The following is a 23,212-nucleotide window of genomic DNA, read 5'->3' on the forward strand; positions in this document are numbered from 1 at the left end:
CCTGACAAGACAGAGCTCACCCTCCCTGGCAAGAACCCAGCCCCTCTGTCTGCCTCCCTCATTCACCTCCCTTCCTTCACCTTCACCTGCCATAAAAATCTCCGTGGGACCATGAGCCACACTCTGAAACTGTACCGTCTCTCCACAGATGCTGCCCTCTTCTCCCTGGGCGTGCACCCTCCACAGGGTCAAGCATCAGCCCGGAACCAGCTCCACCCCGAGACTAGAGTCACCTTCCCAAAGCACGTGTCTCACTGGATCAATCTCTGACTTAGACTTCTTCTCCAACTCCCACTACCTTGTGAGAAACCCAAACTTCTTGGCTGGACAGTAGAAGCCTGCTGTCATCTGATTCTGAGCTGCTCTCTCTTCCCCTGATCGCCCCCTTCACTGAACACGACTCATGAGCAAACCACACTATTCTCCTTCTCAGACCGTATCCATCAGCCTTCACCAGTGAACTGTGGGTTATGGCAACCGCCACAAACAGCACCCACAACCCACACCCAGCTCTTACTCATGTCACGTTTGGCGGCTACGGCTTGGCTTCTCGTGTCTTCCCAGTCTAGAATCCAAGCAGAAGGGGGAGTCCCATCCAGGACACTCCATCCTCATGGGAAAGGGGGGAAGAAGAACAAGCAATGGAAGAAGCACACATGAACTTAATGCTTCACCTCAGACTTGGTCTGAGCCATGTCTGCTCACCTGCCCTTGGCCAAAGCGCGTCTCACGTCCATGTTCAATGTCAACGGACTGAACACCCTATCATGCGAGTCACACTCCCACCTCTTCAGGAAGGTCTAGTGGTGGGTCAATGCAGTCACACAAGCCATTAGGGAAAGCCCCACCTGGAGACCTTGGTCAAAGGCTAAGACCATAGTCAAAGGCTATGAATATCCTCAAGACCAGCCCTCTGTGAAGACCCAGAAGTTAACACCCGTTGCTTCTCTGAGCCCTGAGCCCCTGAGCGTGTGGAGATTTGAATGTCCCTCAAGCCCCAGAGAACATTTCCGTTACTGGCTGTTCACAATTCACCTTCCCTGTTGGAAAATACTTTAGGATCCTTGGAAGTGGCATCCATCTTTGGAACCGGGCTGTTCCGCACAGAGGAGACATTTAAGACATGTGTCCTCAATGAGTGAGTTTATGGAGCCGGATTCCCATTTGGTTTTAGAGGTTTGTGTTTGGGGGTTTTGTTTTGTGTTTGGGGGCTTTTCTGGCAGAAAGAGTTCCTCTCCTCACGACAACCTGCTGATGTTTGGACTCGTGTCGCCTCCTCCCTCCCTCACTGTATTAGGGTGACCCCTGTCTGATTTGTCTACACTTGCCAAAGTGCTTCCCACATCAGAGGTTCTTGAAAATCTTGGATAGATGAACAAATGGGTAAGTAAGTGCGTGAGCAGAGGGCCTGAGCGGACGCCAAGCCCAGAGCTGGCGGAGATGGGAGTGGAGATTAGAATTAGCTTAACTCCGGAAGACCTGCACTCCATGAAATGGACTGACGGTGAATTTCTGATACGTCTGTAAACTGCTTTCTACCTTGTCTGCCAACTACCCCGAAAAAAGACAGCCGGGTACTACAATTTAAGACATGGGACTGCATCCAAAGACTACTCCTAAGATACGATTCTAGAACAGAAAAAGAGGCGAGTGAACAGATGAGCCGCGACAAACCCTATCAAGCAAAGCCCCGCATCGTACGTTCCTGGAAAGAGAGGAGCGAGCCAGACAGAAGACTGAACCTGGAGTAAAAATGAACTGGAGGCTTGTTTGGCCAGGCCCATAATAGACTTCGAAAATAATGATGTCAGTGTCTTTAAGTCTTTCCTCCACATGACTGCACATCAGACCCAGGTGAGATCGGGCAATCGAGACTGCCAAACCCTGGAAATTAAACAGGGACAGCAGGCCACCGAGCAGTAGCTCCTGAGGTCAAGTCCTGCAGAGACAAATCCCGGTCTCAGGGAGGAGCAGCATTTACAAGCAAGGCCATCTGGCTGATAACCTCAAGGCCAGAAACTCCCTCTCTCCATCTCCAGGTGACAAGGAGAATCAACTGTGTGATCTCCCTAGATCAGAGATATTTGGATCTGGCGCGCTTCACGCCCTCCGTAAACAAAACCTCAAAATCAGAAATGCCCCATCTGACCTGTCTTCAGCTCTGCATACTGTGCTCAGGCAAGTCCACGTCTGGGCACTCAAGGGCCTCGTGAGTGATTTCATGCCCCTGTGAGCCTGCCTGCCACTTGATCAGGTCTGCTCCTGGAGGATGGGACCTTCGTCACCTCCCAAGCAGAGGTGGACAATGGACGCTTGTCACCATAGGCGGGATTTACAGGAGCCTGAGGCCGAGGGGCTGCTAACCACAAGGTCATAGACCTTGCTCCTGGACCTACTGCCCTCACCACCCTGTGCCCTGCAGCCCCATGGCAGGATCTCCAGTGGAGATGCCTGATCTGGGTGAGGAAGGGTCCTGGCAGACAGCAGCAGGTGAGGTCGTGGGGCTTGCCAGGGCTCGGTTCTCGTCTTGGGGACGCAGTACATCTGGGACGGAAGTTCTTCATGGCCCCCTACTCCCGCCGCTCCTTAACATCACCTTGAAGCTTCGAGAATACCTCAGCCCAAGAGCACAGCCAGGATTGAACCCCTCAGCTACAGACCTGAGAGTTCCCCTTATACTGTAACATACACGGGTGGGGATACTGGGCTGGATTGTTGAGCATTTCTCCATCCACGCCCAGCCTCCCCCCCAATATTTGGGAAATTCTGGGGTTAAAGACTTCAAAGCTCAGAAACTTGCACACCCATGTCCATAGCAACATTATTTACTATAGTAAAAAGGGGGAAAGGACCCAGTGTCCACTGATGAATGGATAAAGATGATACGGTATATACACCAAATGCAGTATTACTCGACCTTAAAGAGGAATGAGATTCTGACGCGTGCTACAACAGAGCTGAACTGGGAGGACGTTACACTAACTGAAACAAACCAGTCACCACAGAGCAGATGCCCCGTGATTGTGCTTACAGTGGGGCAACTGGGGTCATGGGAATCAGAGACCGAAAGGAGGAGGGTGGTTGGCAGGGGCTAGGGAGAGGAGAAAACGGGGAGTCATTGTCTAATGGGTATAGAGCTTCAGTTTGGGAATAAAAAATTCTAGAGACGGATGGTGGTAATGGTTGCCTCACAGTGTGGATGTATTTAGTTCCACCCAACTACAGGGACATTTAACTTTTAAAAGGTTAAAATTATACATAAGTTATATGTATACTTGTATACATATATATGTATATATGTATATTATACATAAGTAAGTATATATGTATATTATACATAAGTATGTTCTGTGCATTTTACTGCAATAGAATGCTTGTAAGCATAAGTGGTTCTTTACTACAGAATATTCCAGAACCTTGAACGTGCTACCACAGCCCAGTCCATCCTCGCCCAATGCCGACTTTACAAGTCTTCCCCAGACTTCTTTGATCATGGAAGTTTTCTTGAGCAGGAGGTGGAGAGAGGGGCAGACCAGCTATCAACCAGGGCCCCTTGAAGCAGCATGGGGAATGCTGGGTCAAGCTCTGAGCACGAGCCTTGCATCACCAGGCTCTGGCCATCGTGGCACCAAGCAAAGTGGCCGACAGGCACGGTCTCTTATTTCTGCCAAGACTCCTGCCCAGTAAGGACTTGGACCCCCATTTCACTGATGGGGAAAGCAGAGGCTCAGAAAGGCCAAGCAACCTGCCCGAGACCACACAGCTCATTGGCAGGGCTGGAACCCAAAGCCCGGTGAGGCAGACTCCAGGCTTTCACTGCTCCAAGTGTGGTCGCTGGAGAAGCAGCACTGACATCCCCCTCCCCAAGCTTGTCAGAAATGCACAGCCTTCGGACTCCAACAGCATGCTAACAAGGCCCCCAGGTGCTCCCCGGTACAAGGGAGACGCTGGAACAGGAGCCAGAGCTCAAAACCTGCTGCCTTCCCCTTCCTCTGGAGCCCCTTCTGATTGGATTTGTGATTCTAAGCATTCATTGTGAGCTTGGAGCCTGGGGGTGCAGGGGGGGGGGCTGCGGAAGCAGAGGCAACACCCTCCCAGGGCACGTGGTCTGCGCCCCTTCCCCCTTTCCTTTCTTCCTGCTCATGCATTTGGGTCATCCAAAGCCCACAAGTCACTTAGTCACACCACACTACAGTGGGATTTTTGCCAGCTCAGGAAAAACAAGCCTGGTTTAAATGATTTCAAAGCACTTCTTTCAAGAGCTTGCCCTCTCCACAGCCCACAGAATTATCCAGAAATGAAAGAGGAAAGACGCAAAGGCACAGCCGGGGCCCCCTGCCCCCTGCACGGGGTGTCTCTCTCTCCAGCCTCCTGCCCAATGGGAGTCCCCCCACCATCTTCTTGGGGAGGCTGTCAGAGGAGCTAATTTTCCTTTAAGAGGCACTTAGGAGAGGTGAGCTGCCCCCGTCCTCCCCTCCCTGGTCTGCGGATTCGCTAGGTGCAGCCCCCACCACCCGGTGAATCACGGCAAAACCATGGCGGGGCCCCTTCCCACAGCACTCTTTGGCTGAGGCTTAGCTAATTGGCCAGAGCCACTTAGCTTCCCTAATCTTCACTTGTACATCGTTCTATCTACTCCATTAACCGCCTTGATCAACACTCCTGCACGCCTCTGGAGGCACTTCCCCCTCTTTCGGGTACCGGGTTTCTGCAGATCACCCCTTTGCGGGGCCAAACTCTGTCTCTTCCCACCCTTCCTGCCCTGCAGGTCCCAGCATCCTGTCCACACCCTCATCAGCCACCACAGGGAGGCTCCCTCCGAACCAGGGGGCACACCACATGCACCTTAATGGTCCCCGGGCCCCAGTGTTCATCTCCAAATAAGGTGACACACAAAGGCCACCAGGACACACCCGGAGGCTGGGCTGCCTCCACTCGGCCAAGTGCCCACCTGGTGACAGGAATCCTCTTTCAGCTGGAGCCCACAGCACCCCCATCCTGCTCATCAGAGGGGGTGGAAAGAGACAGGAATGGAAACCAAGATGAGGCCCTGAGTGGCAGTTGTCCCCAAGAGAGAGGACCCCAGAGCCTTCCCTTTCATAGGTAGGGACCACGCTCTGCGTTTGACAAACTCTTGCCTGCGGTTTTGTCCTACTGGGATGAAGCCAGACTGACATAGAGGGTCATACATCGGGTGTCCCAACACTGGAGGTGATGTGTAGAAGGAGCGTGAGGGCTCGAGCAGCCTGTGTTCCTCTCAGCCCTGCCCCCTGAGGACATTACCCACAGCTTTGCATCCCTTCAGGACCCAGCCCACCAGGTGCCCAGTGTCCTCAAGCCTGGGTGGAAGAAGAATGAGCAGCTACTAGAGAGGGAAGAGTACAGCCTTCCTACTTCTCAAACCCTATGTGAGCCAGAGGGGGTCCAGACACCAGAGCCATGCCCCTCGGCCTTGGCACAATGCTGCCCCAGGACCCACCATGTCCCCTTGAGGACCCAAACCTAAGGCCAGCTGAAAATGTCCGCCTCGTCCCTGCTCTGGCCGGGCTCCGTTCTACCACCCTATTTCTGCAGTCACCATATCCATCACCAGGAGCATCACACGCTCCCATCTTTCTAGCAAATACCAACTTGCTTCAAAGCCCGGCTCAAACACTGGAGGCTTCGGGAGGCCTTCCAGCCACGCAGGGCATTCCAGGGGGTCACTCCAGGTCACACGTGGCGATTACAAGTCCACCTTCTCCTCCCAACCTGGGGGGTCACCAAGGAGAGGAGCGCTCTCCCCAGTGCCAACATCCAAGCAGTGCTCCATGCACAGATGTCCCAGGAGCGTCTGAGGTGTACTTGGGAATAATGAAATACAGGACACAAACCAGTCATTGTGCTTGGTATAAGGCTCTTCCTGGACGAGGGTCCCCAGAGAGGGGTCTGAATCTAAAGAAGGAAGGAGTGCTTCCCATCCCCCCATCTTCACCCCTGTACTGGGGACCATCTATCTGCACCTGGGAGCAGCAGCTGACTCCCACTTTCCAGTTTGCAAAGCCAACAGCTGCTGAGTTCTGTAGACTGTGCCTCCTAGCCTAGTCCTCAACCTCCCCCAGAAGACTATTAGTTTTGCCTACATCTTGCCTAAATATTGGAGCAATACCTCCAATGGTTCTCTCGGTCTTCACTTTTGTGGGGGGGGGGGGCACAAAAGCTTATCAAGCATAAGCCAACAATGTTCACACATAGCTCATTGAAGCTATGTGCCCCCATGTTGCCATCAGAGTCATCTTCCTAGAACACAGAGCTGCTCAGAAACACCAGCCCCCACTGCTTCCAGGAGCACAAGGAAGGGCCTTCCAGTAGTTAAGGCTCGTGGTCCCACACGCGCTCACTACAGGAAGACTTGCCTCTCACAGCTGCCCACACGCCTTGTGCCCAAGCTTACCCAGCACCTACTCGACCTTTCGTCTTCTTCCCCCAAAGAGCACAGGCTCTGGGACCAGGCTGCCCAAGTTCAAATCCCTGCTATTCACATCTTTTGTAGAACGGGTACCTACCCTCCCAGGCCTGTTACAAGGGCCAGCAAGGGGGGTGCGCAGAAGGCATGGAAACCAGTGCCACCCGTGTGTCAAGGTCAGATTATCCTTCAAAAGCCAACTTGTCCATCTTCAGTGACCCCTTGATGTGGTGGTTCTTGATCCTGGCACTCAGGACTTACTGTCCCTCCTCTGATCTTAGGGATACAAGCACTTAACCTTCCTCCTCGTATTCCGGGTTAGCATTCCCAATTTTGATCCTCTCAACAAGAATGGAAGCTCCGTGGAGGCAGACTCCACATCTAGGTCGGGTTTTATCCCCACGGACCCAGCACACAGGGACACTCGGTCAGCACTCACTCAGCCACCGGGTATCAAAGCCAAGGATGGCTTCCTACCTGAGCTCCAAGCAAGCACCCTCAGGAGGTCTACTCCATTTTTCCATACGTGTGATTATTTTAACATGCCTTAGCGAAAGAGCTGGCCCGGCTGGCCTGAGGTCGACCCAGCTAAGAAGGTGGCCCCTGAAGTTGGCGTGTATAATAGGATCCAGGGAGACATTTCTAGCATAAAATAAGAGAAAGCGACAGTGGCATCCCGCAAGCTGCCACATGTGGGAAGGATCAAAACAACCTCTACCTCCCCATTCCAGCCAGACCCTCCCGGAACAGGCCCTTCACCATACCCAAGACCAACCAATGCTTTCACCAAATCCTATTGTGGTTTTACAGATCCACACTGAAAAACCCTGAATAAATTATTTTCTCCATTCCACAAGGAAGGAACATTCTTCAAACGGTCAAGCACCCATCAGTTGTGCCAACGGTGGTAATGATACTTGCACAGCACTTTGCGCTGAATCCTAAAAAGCTCAAGTAATCAAGAGCATCACCCTTCTGCCCATCTCACAGGCAGGACACGGAGGCTCCCATGGCCAAGTGGCTTCTGCAAAACACGCATAGGTTGGAGCAGGGCAGGAACACAAACTGGTCTCCAAATGCCTCATCCATCACACCCCCATCACCAACGGTGCGGACCAGATTTAGAATACACTCGGGGAGGCCCGTCATGGCCGTGCATGGGCTGGGCAGTCTCTCAGCATCAGCTGTGAAAAAGTCAGTAACTTCTTGTCTTCAAAGAATTAACAACAAGCAAACATAAGCCCAGATGCTCATTTTTAACTTGAACTTGAAAAAAAATACTGGGGCGCCTGGGTGGCTCAGTTGGTGAAGCCTCTGCCTTCGGCTCAGGTCATGATCCCAGGGTCCCAGGATCAAGTCCTGCACTGGGCTCCCTGCTCGGTGGGGAGCCTGCTTCTCGCTCTGCCTGCCACTCCCCCTGCTTGCGCACTCTCTCTCTCTCTGACAATAAAATTTTTAATAATAAAAAAAAAGAAATAAAGCAAGTACTGCATTTATAAAATTCACCCTCACTCCATCGTCAGAGGTCGGTTCTAAAAATTTATCCTGTAAAGCTATAGTTCAGTGCAAGTTATTTTTCAGAGATAATTTCAACAGCAAAACTTAGTATAGCACTTGCTCTGTGCCAGGCACTCTAGTGGGCAGTTTACGTAGACTAACAACACATTTAGGGCACTGTATGGTCTCACGCGCGCGCACACACACGCGCGCGCACACACACACACACACACACGGCACTGTTCTACAGCGTGGGCTACATCCATGGACAAAACAAAGCCTGCTGCTTCCCTGAAGTTAGAACACGAAGGCAAAGTCACTAGTTCAAGGTCACCTAACTAGGAAGGACACACGCAGGATTGGAAACCAGGCAGTTTGGCTCCAGAGTCTGCGTTCTTAACCCTTAAACCCTCTTGGCTGCATGTTCTGATCTGTCCCAAGACATTGGGCTAGAAGGGACAGCCAGGGAGACAGAAGCCACATTTGTTGGGCACAGCTCCTTAACAGGTAGATGGAGGGGGTCTCTCCCTCTAGACACCATTTCCTGCAAGCTGAATGGACACCAAATTCCGGTCTCATCCCAAGAGCCAACAATGCCAGGGACACAGCCCTGCCCTCCAGCAGCTCACAGGCTGGTGGGGAAAGACCAGCAGATATCTCCGTTAGTAGGACTGCCGTCTGTCCTGAGCCATCACAGAGCCCGGCGCCTGGGAAGTGGGTGACTCTCCTATCTGCAGCTCAGCGGGGCCACTGTGAACCAGTCTGCCAACATCACCAGGGGCCGCAGTACATTTCCCAGGCCCCCTCCTTCCACTTAAAAAAAAAAAAAAAAAAAGTAATCTGATTCAGCCCTAGCCCTGCCTGAGCACTGACTCCTGCTAAATCCCCAAAGTCTAATTACTTACTTTTCTGCATGGTGCTCTTAGGAAGTGTTCCTTCTCGCTCTCCCCTCAGATAGCCAGTGAGCAAGACACCGCCATTGCTACAGGATGTGGCCATCTCCCAGGCAGCATTTTTCAAATACACCCTGCCTTCTGCTTAGAATGTCCTTCCACTGCCGCCTCCTCCCCTTCAAGGCTGGGATCAGAGGTCATCTCCTGGAAGGACGCCCTGCCCCTGAACCAGGGCACTCTTTCCCCACTTCCTTACCTCCCTGCCTCCCCTAACTGCCGCAGGTGGCTCTGTGTTATCTGAGTCCCCCAGCCTGACCCCCCCCCCATTCTGCTGCACACTCCCTGACAACAGGGCCCTGGGACCCTCCCAGCTCCAGAGCCCAGCGGGGTACAGAGAGTATAGACACTCAGAAAGGCATGTTGCCTGGGTTCCTCAGGCGATTACCAGGAGACCCAGGGCTGGAGCCCTGCATTGTGCTGCTGCACCAGCAAAGGACACAGCAGGCCCACAGACAGAGTGGCTGTGCGGCCCCGTGCAGGTGGGGACGACCCACCGAGCAGGGAGAACCTTCGCTTCTCAGCCACACAGGGACTCCTGTTCCTCTCCCAAGGGGCACATCCATTGTCCTTTCAGGAGAAACTTTGGTAAATTCTTCCAGCACATTCTCTCTCTCTCTCTCTCTCTCTCTCTTTTTTTTTTTTTTTCAGTAAAATGCTATGCTCCAATGTCCTCTTCAACTGTGGACAATGTTTAATTAAGAAAAAAAGTTTTTAAACCTTTTCTGTTGAGTGAAAGGACTGTCTCTCTTCCACCCAAGGCAACACATGGCAATGCTTAATGACTTCCATTTTTAGCTCAGGGAGGAACGTTTCTCAGAGTTCAAGAGGAAGCCGAGTGGGCGCGCTCTGGATTACGGGAGGCCCGCGTGGCGTCAAGAGCGGAGAATCTGGAAGTCAGGGGTAGCAGATGGCCCAGTAGGGAGGAGAGATTGCTAGCAGATGGCCCCAATAGTTTGGATAAGGGGGGGAAAAAGACTTTTAATAGCCAAAGAATTCCTGAGAAAGAAGAGTAAAGCAGGAGGCAACATACTTTCCGATTTCAAGCTAAACTGTAAAGCTGTAGTCATCAAAACAGTATGGTCTGGGCGTAGAAACAGACAAATAGACCAATAGAAGAGAACCGAGAGTGCAGAAGTAAATCACACTAGACAGTCGACTAGTCCTTGACAAGGGAGCCAAGAATACCCAATGATGGGGGGCAGGGGATGCCTGGGCAGCTCAGTTGGTTAAACATCTGTCTTTGGCTCAGGTCATGATCTCAGGGTCCTGGGATTGGGTCTATGTGGTCAGGTTTCCTGCTCAGCAGGGAATCTGCTTCTCCCTCTCCCCCTTCTCTCTCTCTCACGCTCTCTCTTAGAGCTCTAATATATAAATAAAATATTTTTGTGACAAAAAAATACTCAATGGGGAAAAGAGTGTCTTTAAAAAAAAAAAAAAGCACTTCAGTAAGTGTGGGAATCATTGGATATTCATATGTAAACAGATAAAACTGGACCTGAATCTTACACCACTCACAAAAATTAAATCAAAATGGATTAAAAACTTAAAAGGTATGACCCGAAACCATGAAGTTCCAAGAAAACACAGGAGTAAAGCTCCTAGACATGGGTCTTAGCAATGATATTTTTGGACAGGACACCTAAAGCACAAGCAACAAAAACAAACAAAGGAGAGGGACTACAGCAAACTAAACAGCTTCAGCACAGCCAAAGAAACGATGAACAAAGTCAAAAGACAATCTACAGAATGGAAAAAAAAGTATTTGCAAACTATACCACTAATAAGGGTTTACTACCCAAAATACATTTAAAAAATATATAAAGAAAAAAATACATAAAGAACTCAGACAATTCGATAGTAAAAAAAATAATCCAATGAGAAAAATGGACAAAGGACCTGAATAGACAGGACATTTCTACAAGGAAAGTAAACGAAAGCCCAGCAAGTATATGACAAGACGCTCAACATCACTAGTCATTGGGGAAACGCAAATTAAAACCACAGTGAGAGACCATTTCACACCTGTTAGAATGGCTAGTAGCCAAAAGACAAGAGGTAACAGGTGTCTGAGAGGATGTGGAGAAAGGGGACCCAGGGCACTGCTGGTGAGAAGGCAAACTGGTGCAGCCACTGTGGAAAACAGTACACAGAATCCTTGGAAAATTAAACATGGTACTCCCATATGATCCAGCAATCCCACTTCTGGGAATAGATCCACAAGAAATGAAAATATTAACTTGAAAAGGTATCCGTGCCCCCATGTTCATAGCAGCCCATTCACGATAGCCTAGACATGGAAACAACCTAGGCATCCATCCACGGCTGGATGGATAAAGAGTTGCACATATAGGTATATATATGGAATATATCCAGCAGAAAATAATTCAGCCACAAAAAAGGAGGCAATCCTACCACTTGAGATAATGTGGATGGACCTTGAAGGCACAGTGCTAAATGAAATAAGTCGAATATTCAGATATCATATGATCCCACTTAGAGGTGGGGGGAGGAGATAACCCAACTCACAGAAAAATAGAGCAGACTTGTGGTTACCAGAAGTGGAGGGTGGGGGCTGCAGATAGCAGAGACAGGTGGTCAAAAGGTACGAACTTCTAGTTATAAGAGGATTGAATCCTAGAGATGGAGCGTACAACAAGAGGACTATAGCAAACGCTGCTGCATGACCTACAAGAAGGCTGGGAAAGAGAGTCAATCCTACGTGCATTCATCCCAAGGACAAAAAAATTTTCATTTATCTGTAGAAGATGGGTGTTAGCTGAATGTACTACGGTAATCATTTCACAACGTATGCAGATCAGACCATCATGCGGAAGCCTTAAACTTTTACAGTGATATACATCAATTATTTCTCAATAAAAGGCAGGGGGAGCTTTGATTGCAAACAAATCAGTATTAGAATCAGACCAAGAAGCAGGGCCCACCCCAATGCTTACTATTGCATTGAACAGGCGTTCCCATTTCTCAGAGGGGTACCCAGATGGTAGAGTGCCCAGACAGAGACTAGCAGTTACGATGGGAGGCCTCATCTCCAAGTTGTCTCTTTCCACCCACCCATTGATAACTATAGGCTCATAATTCAGGCCATTCAAGTTCAAAGGCTCCACAGGGAACATTTAGGGCAGTGAAACCATTCTGTAGGATACTGTAATGGTAGACACAGGTCATTGTACATTTATCAAAATTCATTCAGAATTCACAAAGCGAATTCTGATGTAAACCTTGGATGTTAATTAATAATAATATCAATACTGTCTCATCAATTGCAACACTTGTACCATATTAATGTAAGATAGGGGAAGCTGGGGCAGGAGGGATTCATGTAGGAACTGTATTTTCCACTCAATTTTTCTGTAAACCTAACACTGCTCCAAAATGTAGTCTGCTAATGAAATGTACGTATGTACACACACACACACACACACACACACACACACACACACACCCCTGGCCTTTCTTCTTGCTGCCCAGGTGACCCTGGGCTATTACTTAATCTCTCTGGGTCTCTTGTCCTCATCTGCCAAATGAGGATACTAAGAGCACACACCTAAAGGGCTATTACGAGGAGCAGGGAAAGCACTTAGCACAGCACCCAGTATGGGGTATGCTTGGGGTAGCCATGGCGACGCCAGTGCTCCTGTACTAGGTATACCTTACATACTCAATACCTCCACACATCATGTGGTTTCAGTCCTGCAGCAACCCGGTGAGGCAGGTAAGGACTGTTGCTATCCTCAATTTACAAAAGAGAAAACCTGCAGCTTAGAGAGCTTATATAACAGGCCCAAGGTCACACAGCCGGCCGGCAGGGTGAGCTGGGACTCACACCCACGCACCTGCCTTCACCATGTCGAATTCTCTTCTCCAAGAAAGTACTGGTGCTTGCTGGGAGAGGAGCCCTTGCTGGCTGCTGCAGGTAGAGCCAATACTAGAACCCAGACCTTTGGTCACTAAGCTATGCGATCCCCTGTAGAACATCCCTGCCCCTCACCCCCGCAAAGCCACCCAAAAGCAAAGAGCGATCCCACAGATGACAGGCTGCCATCTTCCTTGGCCTCCCTCTGGGATCCGGCTCGGGGCTCATGCAGGCCTATCTATCATTGTCCTAAGGTGGTTGGTGGCACTTTCCCCAAGAAGCCACCTGGCTTTTTGGAGGTTGCCCCACCCAGAAAACACCCTCCTCGGGCTGAAACTCCTCTCCCCACGCACTGTCCCGCCCCCCAACACACACACTTCTGGACCGTAACTAGACAGTGAGCTCGCTGTCCACAGTAGCGAGTTCAATTCTCGCTTCTCCCAGTCGTGGTTTGCTTTTACATAACGACTTGAAAACTTCCGATGTGCCACTTATCTCCCGAGCCTGAGCCTGCTGAAGCAGCAAACAGACACCCGTTCAGAATCCAGACACTGCATCGTGTCCCTGGGAGCACCGCCCCTCCACACCCACCTTCTGATATACTTTTCACAGCTCTAGGTCCGCTCCTCCTACCCCTGCTTTCTCATGCTTTCTGCACCTCTGGTCCCCAAACAGAGGCACCTACAGAGACCCACTGAGGCACCCACCTGCTCAGTAACTTCATCTCCTCTGGACCCAGCCTCCCCGCCAACTCCTGCATGACGGCCCGCCCCGCTGCCTCCACCTCCCCGCTCTCCTCCCACTGTGGCCGCGCATCAGCCTTGGTGCAGAACAAAAGGTGACGGGAGATCAGAGCCAGGCTGACCACAGAAGAGGCTCCGTCTAGCGCCCACATCCACTCCTCTGCTCTCCTGAAAGGCTAGGAACCACCTCCATCCGCAGATCACTCTCAAGCGCCCGCTCTCCCCGCAGCCCTCTCTTCCCAGCCTTCCTTCTGTGGACTCCCTGAATGCCTATGCTGAAGCCCTAAGCCCCACAGAAATGCTATTTGAAGATGAAGTCTTTGGGAGGGCATCTGGGCTAGACCAGGGCATGAAGATGGGGCTCTGGTCTGATGGGATCAGAGGCCTTACAGGAAGGGACCCCTGAGACCTGACTCTCACTAGCTCTCCCTCCTGGCCACAGGAGGACACACCAAAATGAGGGCAGAATCCCCAGGCCAGTAAGAGTTCCCATCAGAACCTGATCAAGCAGGGACCGTGACCTTAGACTTCCAGCCTCCGGAACCGTGAGCAGCGACATTTCTGCTGTTTAAGCTGTCTGGGCAAAGGCAGACACATGGCCAGCAGGCATTTCCAAAGGCATATGTGAAAAGCAGAAAACGAAACATGACAAAGCAAATCCCTCCAACATCGATGGGGGGTGGGGGCCAAGCTCCCCTCTCTTTTTTCAAATATGAGCACAGGAGGTTGGGAACCCAAATGAAGAGATGTGGCATCATGGAGGAGAGACCACAGACTCAGTGGGGGCAAAGGCAGCATGAGAAGAGGGAGGCGTATCCACCCAGCTTCATAGCCAACCTGTAAAGTAATGCCTCATTGTCAAGAGGAAAAAAAAAAAAAACAAAACAAAACAACTAACAGTTTTTCCATGTAGCGGCATGTTCTGCAAGGTGGGCCATCCTCCAACATCCAAATCCTCAAAATATTAAAAAACAAAAAATTTGTTTCCAGAAGAGAGAGAGAAGAAATAAAAAACCCACGTTTGGCAAGATGCTTACTTCTTACCTTGTCCTCATAAAATTCAAGTAACAAATAGTTTTCCAGCACCTACAATTCACAGGCCTTGTATCATGTCTGGGGTAAGCAGATAAGGACAAAAAAAAAAAAAAAAAGGAAAACAGAAGCTCATGTCTGAGCATGTGTGTAAGGGCTTCACAGGTATTGACTCATTTATTTCTAACAACCCTCTAAGGTTCAGGCAATCACCGCCCCCTTCACTACCCCAGAAGGAGAAAGTGAAGCAGACTCTGGTTTAAGAAGCAAACACCGCTCACCTTTTACCTTCTAGTCGGGATGCAAACCAACACCAGAACCATGCACAACTGCGCCTGCCAAGAGCTAGAAGGAGAGAACCAGTGACCGGAAGGCTGCTGTGGGTTGGGTGATCAGAGAAGGCCCTGTGGGACGTGTCAATGACAAGCGCATCTTGGAAGAACTTGCGGGGGTGAGTAGGGGCAGGGAAACAGCTCGGTTCCCAGAAGCCCCCAAAGTTGGCCCCACAACGTGCTCACCACCAGCTCTGATGTCACAGCTCAGAGCTGGGCCCCAGCATCTGCATTTTTCAGAGCCTCCAGCAGTTTGTCACCTGCAGATTCCCCTGTTCCTCCCCCGGTGGCCTCCCTACATCCTAGGGGCCACCGCCAGAGGTGCACAGAAACTCTCCGGTTCCTGAAGGTTTGTGTCTCCCCCAAATTCCTGTGTGCAAGCCCTCTTCTCCTAAGGTGGTGGGACCTGGAGGTGCGGCCTTGGAGAGGTAATTAGGTTTGGAAGGGGGTCATGAGGGTGGGTGTCCCCATGATGAGAATCGTGCCCTTGTGAGAAGGGGAAGAGAGACCAGAGCTCAGAGTCTTTTGCTCTCTCTACCCGGTGAGCACACAATGAGGCGGGGGGCCATCTGCCAACCAGGAACCACCCCCCAGACCCCTCAGCATCCAGAACTGTGAGAAACACGGGTCTGTCATTTAAGACACGCTGTTTCCAGTATTTTGTTACGGCGGCCTGAGCGGAGACAGATCCTGAAGACTCAAGGTCGCGGCCTCTCACCGTTTCATGCATTTCGTGTGGAGGGACCCACTTCTGCCTTGTAGTGCTTGCTCCTCACAGACCATGAAATAAAAATCTAAATCCTAGAGACCTAGATCTCTGGGACGGGAAGATAAATTAATGACTTTCCCACAGACCTCAGTAGTCAAAAACGGAGATTTTTTTTAAGAGTTTCTCTACATTCAAAAACGACCCCAAACTAGTTTTCAAGAAAATCTCTGTGTCACACCAAATCTTAGCCTTTGTTCAACACCCAGATCCGTACCGGGGTCCTCCGAAGGGTCAGGCAGCCTGGCAGCCCAGCGCTTCTCTGCGTGTGGTTGCACGTGCATCGCCCCGGGATCTCTTTAGGGTGATTCTGAGGCAGAAGGCCTGGGGTGGGCCTGACACTCTGCATTCCTAGCAAGCTGTCAGGTGACGCCAGCCACCCCGGACAGCAGGACTCTCGCCCAGCGAGCATCACCCCTGGCTTCATCTGGGACTCACCTAGGAGCTCTTAAGAAGTACAGATTCCTGGGCCCCAGCCCAGACCAGTGACATCAGCCATTCCAGGGCTGGGGCCTGGGCGTTTCGGAAGCTCTTCCCTGACTGAAAGCTGTGGGCAGGGTTAGGGAATCACTATTCTGGGCATAGGGCAGTGAGCGAGGGAGCCCTCAAGGGGAACGGATGACAAGCAAGTGACTTTAGATGGTGATACAGGCCATAAACACAGAGGACAACATGAAGGGGGGAGGCCCTTAAGCTACAACACAGAGCACAGGATGGGAATACCAACAAGCAAGACCTGGCAAAGGGACCCCAGGCAGAGCGGAGAGCCCATTTTCCACAGTGAGCCTTCCGGGATGACGAGCGCAAGGTGTCCTGCAGGTTTCCACACGAGAAGCCATTCCTCTCACAGGAGAGGAGGAACAGTCAGAGGCTACAGAAAATAAGACAAGTCTCCACCCCAGATGTTCTTATAGAAACATGAATGGACTTGAATGCTGACTGCTGCAGGGGATGGAGGTGCTTCAGGCCACAGTGCTCTGACACCCCAGGAAATTCTTAAAGCTCCATCTTCTCATGTCCCTTGAAGACCTCATCTACTAGACCAGGACCAGGGACCCTCAGGTGGGATGGATACAGAGCAGAACCTTGAGAGGACATAAGAAACCCCCTACGGTTCTTTATGGGCAACTCCTTGACCCTTGTAGAGAAGAAGACAGCCAGTGGGGGTCACCCTCGGTCCCACCCCGAAACTCTAAGTGGGAGGAAGCTCTGGTCCACATTTACTGAAGCAGCAGCTCTAGGACGGGACTCTCTAGGTGAACAGTGAGAAAGAACCCAGTGCCGGCACCTTCCAGAGGTAAAACCTGAGACTCAGGTCTCAGCCGGCCCACACCCAGCCCTCTCCCAGCACCAGCAAGTAGCTGAGAGGGGGCGGGCATGGGCCCCAAGCCAACAGGACTTTGGAACTCCTCCAGAAGCTTCTCAGCCATTGGCACACATTCTGAGGTCTGGGAGGCCAGAAAGCTGGAGCTGTGTAAAGTGTGGTAACCTTCCTACACTGGGGGACTTCGGAGTCCAGAGACAGAGGGAAACTGAGTCATGACACTTAACTTTGGTCTCACGCGTTCGGTGACTAACCCCATAAATTTCCCCTTTTCACTAAACCCACTCTGGGGAAGTTTTCCATCTTTGCCATTGAGGCCTGCACACCAAGACCCCACAGAGCGCATCAGACCCAGTTACCCTCCTCTGAGCCCCTGAGGTGGCCCCCAGGGGGCTGTTGACCACAGGACCTCTGCCATCCTCCTTCCTCATTGAGTTTTCCCTGCATCAGGAGCTAGTCTTCTCCACAACTGTAAGCTACTTGATGACAAGGGCCGTCTCTCATGCTGGTTTATATTCCCCCCCTTACCTGCTGCTGCCACCACGTGCCCACCACAGGGCAGGAGGCACAACAGCAAGTGTACACTGGGTACGTGCTTGTAAACTGGAAAGGGGGCCTGGGGACCAGGTGGTTGGAAGGGAGTCGGTCTTAGCCCCGCCTGGGCGGGAAGGAAGGCTAGGGCAGGTGCAACAGAGTGGGGAGGCTGTGGGAGCTGGACCCGGGTGAACCAGGGATGAACCTGCCCGCCAAGAGGTCCTGGGGAGTCACTGAGCCCCACATGCCTCATCTTTGCAAAAATACTGAAAGGATAAAAGTGCTTCATATTCAAAATGCACTTTCATTCCATCATTCGACCCAACTTTAGGGAGTTCCTTCTATAGACAGGGCCCTATCCCGAAACAGTTGACAGAAACCCTAACCCAGGGGCACCCAGGTGGCTCAGTCCATGATGGGCCTGCCTTCGGCTCAGGTCATGATCTCAAGGACCTGGGATGGAGCCCTTTCATCTGGTTCCCTGCTCAGTGGGGAGTCTGCTTCTCCCTCTCCCACTCCCCTCCCCCCTGCTTATGCTCTCTCACGCATGCTCTCTAATGAATAATCTTCAAAAAATTAAAAAAAAAAGCATAATTTAAGTGTTCACTATTTCTAAAGATAGGCAAATTTCCCTCTGTTTCCTTCTCTGTAAGGGGACAAGGCCAGGTCTTCCTGCCCAATAGGACTGACTGCTCCATGGTCAATGGGATAATTTTTGATGAGAAAATGCACTGACGATATGGGGCAACGAGGGAGCACACAAGAATTTATCCCAAGAAACAGGGCCCTAAGCCAATGCAGTCAGACTACAGGTGAGAGAAGTTACAGGAGGAGGGCAGGGCCCAAGGTGAGGGCACCAGTGAGCCAGAAACCAAAGCTACACTACCCCAGATTCTTGACCCAGCGTAGCAAAGCGTCCCCAGAGCCCCCACCCCAGATGGTGCTGATCCTCACATCTGGGGTCCCTGGAGGACATGGAACCCAATGTTAGCCTCTGGCCTTGCACAGGTCCCCTGTCAGTCCAGCCATGCCTCCACCACTTCTGGTAACAAAAGGTGTCCGAGGGAGTTTAAAGGACGGGGTGAGCGCACTGCCTGTCGGGTCACTCACCAGGAGTCTCTCGGGTACACATGGTCCAAGTTCAAAGGGAATCCGGCAGCTTCTCTGCCAACCTGAACTCACCTACCCTCCATGTCCCAAAGGGCCTTCTCAGAAGGCATCCTAAGGGCAGGGGGAGTTGATGGTGTGGTAGACAAGCTTTGAGGGAGAGCCCTGTCCTTCTTACGCCAAACATTTAATCACACAGGCTGCGGTTCCAATGCTTCACCACTTACAAGACAATGACTTTGAGCAGCTCATGTCTTCCCCTGGAGGTCTCCTGACCTACAGAATGCCGAGAAGACCCGCCTATGAACACAAGTGAAGAAGGCCATCGAAACTGGGGTTTCCAAACCCATTCACACCCACCCCCATACAGGGCCTTAGCAGACTTCCCCCAAAAAACCCGGAAGAAGAAGTACTATTCTGCCCATTCCACAGGTGGGAAAACAGACCCAGAAAGATACTTTTACTTGCTAGGCAATGTAGTAGAAGAGCCAAGTGGTACCCATCTACAGTAAAACCTCAAAGTTCTCAGGGGGCTTCTGAATGCTTCCTCCGACTGGATCCTTCCCACAAAGACCTCCAGGTGCTGGGGTCAGAGCTCCAGCTTAGGACTGCCCTAAGGCCTGGGCAGCTTCCATTTGCCTCGCCGCTCGCTGACACACTCCTGAGAATCTTCTACAGATAAGAGGTCATCCACAGCCTCCAATCCTCTAGCGAATTCTGAAGGGGAAGAGCAAGGCCGCCTCCTACGGCAAGCAGAATCCATCCTGGGAACTCCCATTGCAGAGAGAGGACCCTCACACTCCCCAGCATTCTACCCCTGCAGGTACCCTCACCTGTTGTGACCCTGGTGGTTGGGTCATCCCAAAAGGCCATCTGCGAGAGCAGCTGGGCTTGCTGTCCCTCAAGTTCCATCAGATGGAGACCGTGACCAAAAGGGAAAGAAAACAGACACCCAGGCGAGCAAAATCAAGACAGCAGGGGGAAAAATGGAGCCTTAAGGAGCATTGTGAGAACAAAAAGATGAAATTTTAAAACTCACCAATGTGACCTTTTCCGTTGCTGGGTAAAGAAAGTACTTGAGTTGCTTAGCAGCACAACTGATTAATGCCTGTGAGTTACCTGTCTACGCCTCACAGCTATCCTTCCCCACTCAGGTTCATCAAACCACCTTTCTCAGCTCTGGCTGTAATGTCCACAGACACAGCATCTCCAGGCCAAATGCCTTGAGGCAAGGAGTGGGGGGAATTGATTTCTTACCAGGATCTGTGCAATTCTTTGCTGTCTGAGTCCCATTCACAGGTGCCATCAGCTTTCTACTTCTCCATGTGTCTGGTAGAACACGTTTGTTAGCAGAAGCTGTTTTATGCCCTGTATTGGGAAATAAGTCACAAATACCATTAGGGCCATACAGTGCCTGCATTCTTCCAATGACCTTACACTTCTGTATCTGGCTACCCCAGCAACAGCCTTGTGTGACTATTCAGAGCCACCTGTTGGGAGCGATGCAACGATTGGAAGCACAGTGTCACCTGCTTCACACTCAGTGATCGGTTTCCTCGATCTGGTCCGTTGTTTCTAGTCCCAGATGCATCAGCCCATGACCTTGGCCAAGTGTGCTCAGCCCCTCACAGGTGCAACAAGGGTTTAGATAGGTCACCATGAAGTTCTTGTCCAGTAAACATGCTCCAATGTCCCTGCCCCCAGGGGCACTACATATAGATGGCTATCAGCTCAGCAAATAGTTGGAGAAAGCTGACGGTCCGGCCCAGAGCTTCTCACCCTTGAATGTGCACAGAAATCACCTGGGGACCTTGTCAAAATGCAGATTCTGTTTCAGTATGTCTGGGCTGGGGCCTGGGATTCCGTCCTCACAAGCTCCCAGGCGATGCTAATTCTGCTGGTCCAAGGGCCACAGAGGAACGAGGGAGAGCAGAGATGTGGACGCCAATGACCGCACACAGTTCAAGTCCTAATAACTCCTGATCCAGCCAATACGAACGAGTCTCCCTTTAAGAGCTTCGCAGTATTCATTTACCCCTCTTGATGTGCACACAGCTTCTGCTGGGTAATAATACCTCTTCTGTAATGCTGACACTGAAGAGCCTCTAAGTATTTTGTTATTTCTGGTGTGTAACTGAGGGGGAAAAATACCCTGGCTTGCCCAGTTGCAAAGCTCCAGGTTAAGATGTTCAAATAACCTTTCTGGGTTTCTGTTGTAAAGAGCCATTTGACCTTCTAGCCTCAAATCACAAGCTGGGGTCTTGAAATGCAGTTAGTTTTAAGAGTTGAATCAAGTTCCACCTGATTTTATCACCACACACACAAAAAAATCTTCAGATTGTCCCTAATTGCTCAGAAAGTCACCCCCTGCTTTATCACCATGTCCAGATTGCTAAGTCGCCTGGATTTCTTTCATTTTTTTTAAATGTGAAGAAGTAAAAGGTCCACAGTGTCCAGCTAAAAATGGGAGTGAAGGTCTTCTGCACATTCCACATGGGCTCACATCCCCCACCCCACCCCCAAACAGATTTTTTCCCCTAAGTTTCTTTCTCTCTCCACCTCAAATCTGCATATCCTAAGGGACTCCCAAATCCCTGGGTCTTGGATGAAGGAGTGTGAATTGCGGTTCCAGACACCAGAGCTCTCCTACCTTGGGGATTAAGAGCATTTCAGCGATGCTGAAACCTGGCAGCAACCTCCCGAGGGGACTGCCCCCCCGGGCGTTTTTAGGGTTTGGATAGGATGCATCCGGACACCCAGGACACTCCTTTGGCAGGGGCCAGGGGAAGACTGAGACTCAGTTCCCAGCCTCGGTATCTGGGTTTTCTAGAAACGCTGCGCACCAAGTCTCGACTCCGCAAAATTGGAAAGCGGACCACTCAGTTCGATCCGACCCAGGTTACGAGAATTCACACCTGCACCCCACCTCTGCGCCGCCCGTTCCCCCACACACTCTGGGGATAGAACTCTGGCACGGAGGGGCCCGATGTTCAGGCTTTCATCTTGGTAACACAGACCTGCAGCCGCGTCCCGAGCCCCCAGGGGCCGCGCGCAGCTCAGGGAAACGAGCGCCACAGCTCAAAGCGTCGATGTCGTCCCTCCCGGGTGCGCTCTACCTGCGCGGTGGGGAAGGGACCTGGCTGGATGAACCCTTGGGACCAGTCTGACGGGGAAGGAAGGGGAGACATCTCGGAGCTAACCGGCGGCTTCCCAGCCCAAGCCCCTCAACTCCCGGGGCGGGTCCGCACTGACACCTACCCAAGCTGCCAAGGAGGCCGGACGCACAGCACACCAGGGCCAGCACCGCGCACACGAAGCCAACTTGCTGCGGCAGCATCTCTCGCCTCCTGCGAACTTTGCGCGGCCTGAGCGACCCGCGGAGGGCCATCCTGGAGCGCCTGGGCGCCGTCCCTGGGAGAGGATGGGGAGCTTCGGCGGCCGGAGTGCTAGCTGCGGCGGAGGGGCGCTGGGACTGGAGCTGGCGACGCGACGCTCAGAGACGAGAGGCTCCCAGCCAAAGCTTCATGGCCCGCGGGCAAGGTCGGCAGGGAAAGGCCCGGGGAAGGGACGTGGGGGCGTGCGGCGCAGCCGGAGCTCAGAGTCCCGCGCGCGGCGTGCGCGCTCCGCGCACGGTGGCTCCGGGGCGAGGAGGCAACGCCGGCACGGTGGCGCTGGCGGCCCTGGCTGGGAGGGCTGGCGCAGTCCCGGCGCCGGAGCCGCTACCTGCCCGCTCAGCCTCTGCGCGCTCGTCCGTCCGCAGCCCCGGCAGCAGTGCCCGGGGGCGCCCGCGGGGAGCACTCAGTGCGCCCCCACGCCCCGAGCCGCCGCTCCCACTCGCAGCATTCTCCCGCTCCAAGTTTGGCGGCGGCCGCCCAACAGCACCGCTCCCCTGCTTCCCGGCGAGCCAAGCCCGGGCGGCCGGGCGCGCGCGGGGAGAAGGCAGGCTGGCCCCCACGGGACCTGCGACCCTCGAGGCTCCAAGGGCCTCGACGTCAGCCCTACCGGGGGCGAGCTCTCCCCGGGAACTTTCTCTCCGGCTGCCGGCGCCTGCGTCTGCGAGGCCGTGGCGCCTCCCGCCCGCTGCTCTCGCCTCCTTTTTCCTCCCCTCTCGCCCGCCTCTCACCCCCCTTCTCAGCACGTGTACTCCTCCCCGAGGGCGCACTTGCCCGTGCGCTCCTCCCTTCCCCCCGTGAGGCTCAACTACTGACCAATATAATCGCCCTCCTCCCTCCCCTATGGAGCCCAAACAATCCCTTCTCTACCCTCCGAGGCCGCTGCAGCGAGGAACGGGTTCTGGCAACGCAGGGACTCTCGGAACAAGGGTTTCTGTCGCCCGGCCGCTCCTGTGCAGGCTCCCCACGACCCCCGAGGCGACCCGAGCACTCCCCGCCCCTCCTCCCCTCCACCCGGGGCGGGAGATGCACGAGAAGATTAATTGCTCGAGCAGAGCTAACAAACACAGGTTTGCACCAAGCCAACAGGCGCCCGCGCCCGCCGGGACCCGCTCCTGCAGGGCTCTCGGGGCGGGCGGCGGGCGGCGGGGGGGGGGGGGGGGGGGGGGGGGGGGGGGGGGGGGGGGGGGGGGGAGCCGGCGGTTGGGGCGCA

At 52.6% G+C, this 23,212-nt stretch overlaps 1 protein-coding gene across 2 annotated transcripts in view; it reads right to left on the bottom strand.

Annotated features, from left to right (window-relative positions):
- LOC111148647 (solute carrier family 24 member 4) overlaps positions 1–21,995 on the bottom strand; it is a 161,472-nt gene extending 139,477 nt beyond the window's left edge. For both annotated transcript variants that reach the window (XM_022505400.1, XM_022505399.1), the window contains exons 1-2: positions 21,866–21,995; positions 19,865–19,975 (exon numbers count right to left, since the gene is read on the bottom strand). In XM_022505400.1, coding sequence (XP_022361108.1) covers positions 19,865–19,975; positions 21,866–21,995 — 241 coding nt within the window. The remainder of the gene's footprint in view (positions 1–19,864; positions 19,976–21,865) is intronic.
- Between the last annotated feature and the right edge of the window lie 1,217 nt (positions 21,996–23,212).

This window comes from Enhydra lutris, unplaced genomic scaffold (genome assembly GCF_002288905.1).
Source record: "Enhydra lutris kenyoni isolate GAN:26980312 unplaced genomic scaffold, ASM228890v2 scaffoldscaffold20, whole genome shotgun sequence".
In the NCBI taxonomy this organism is placed as follows: Eukaryota; Metazoa; Chordata; class Mammalia; order Carnivora; family Mustelidae; genus Enhydra; species Enhydra lutris.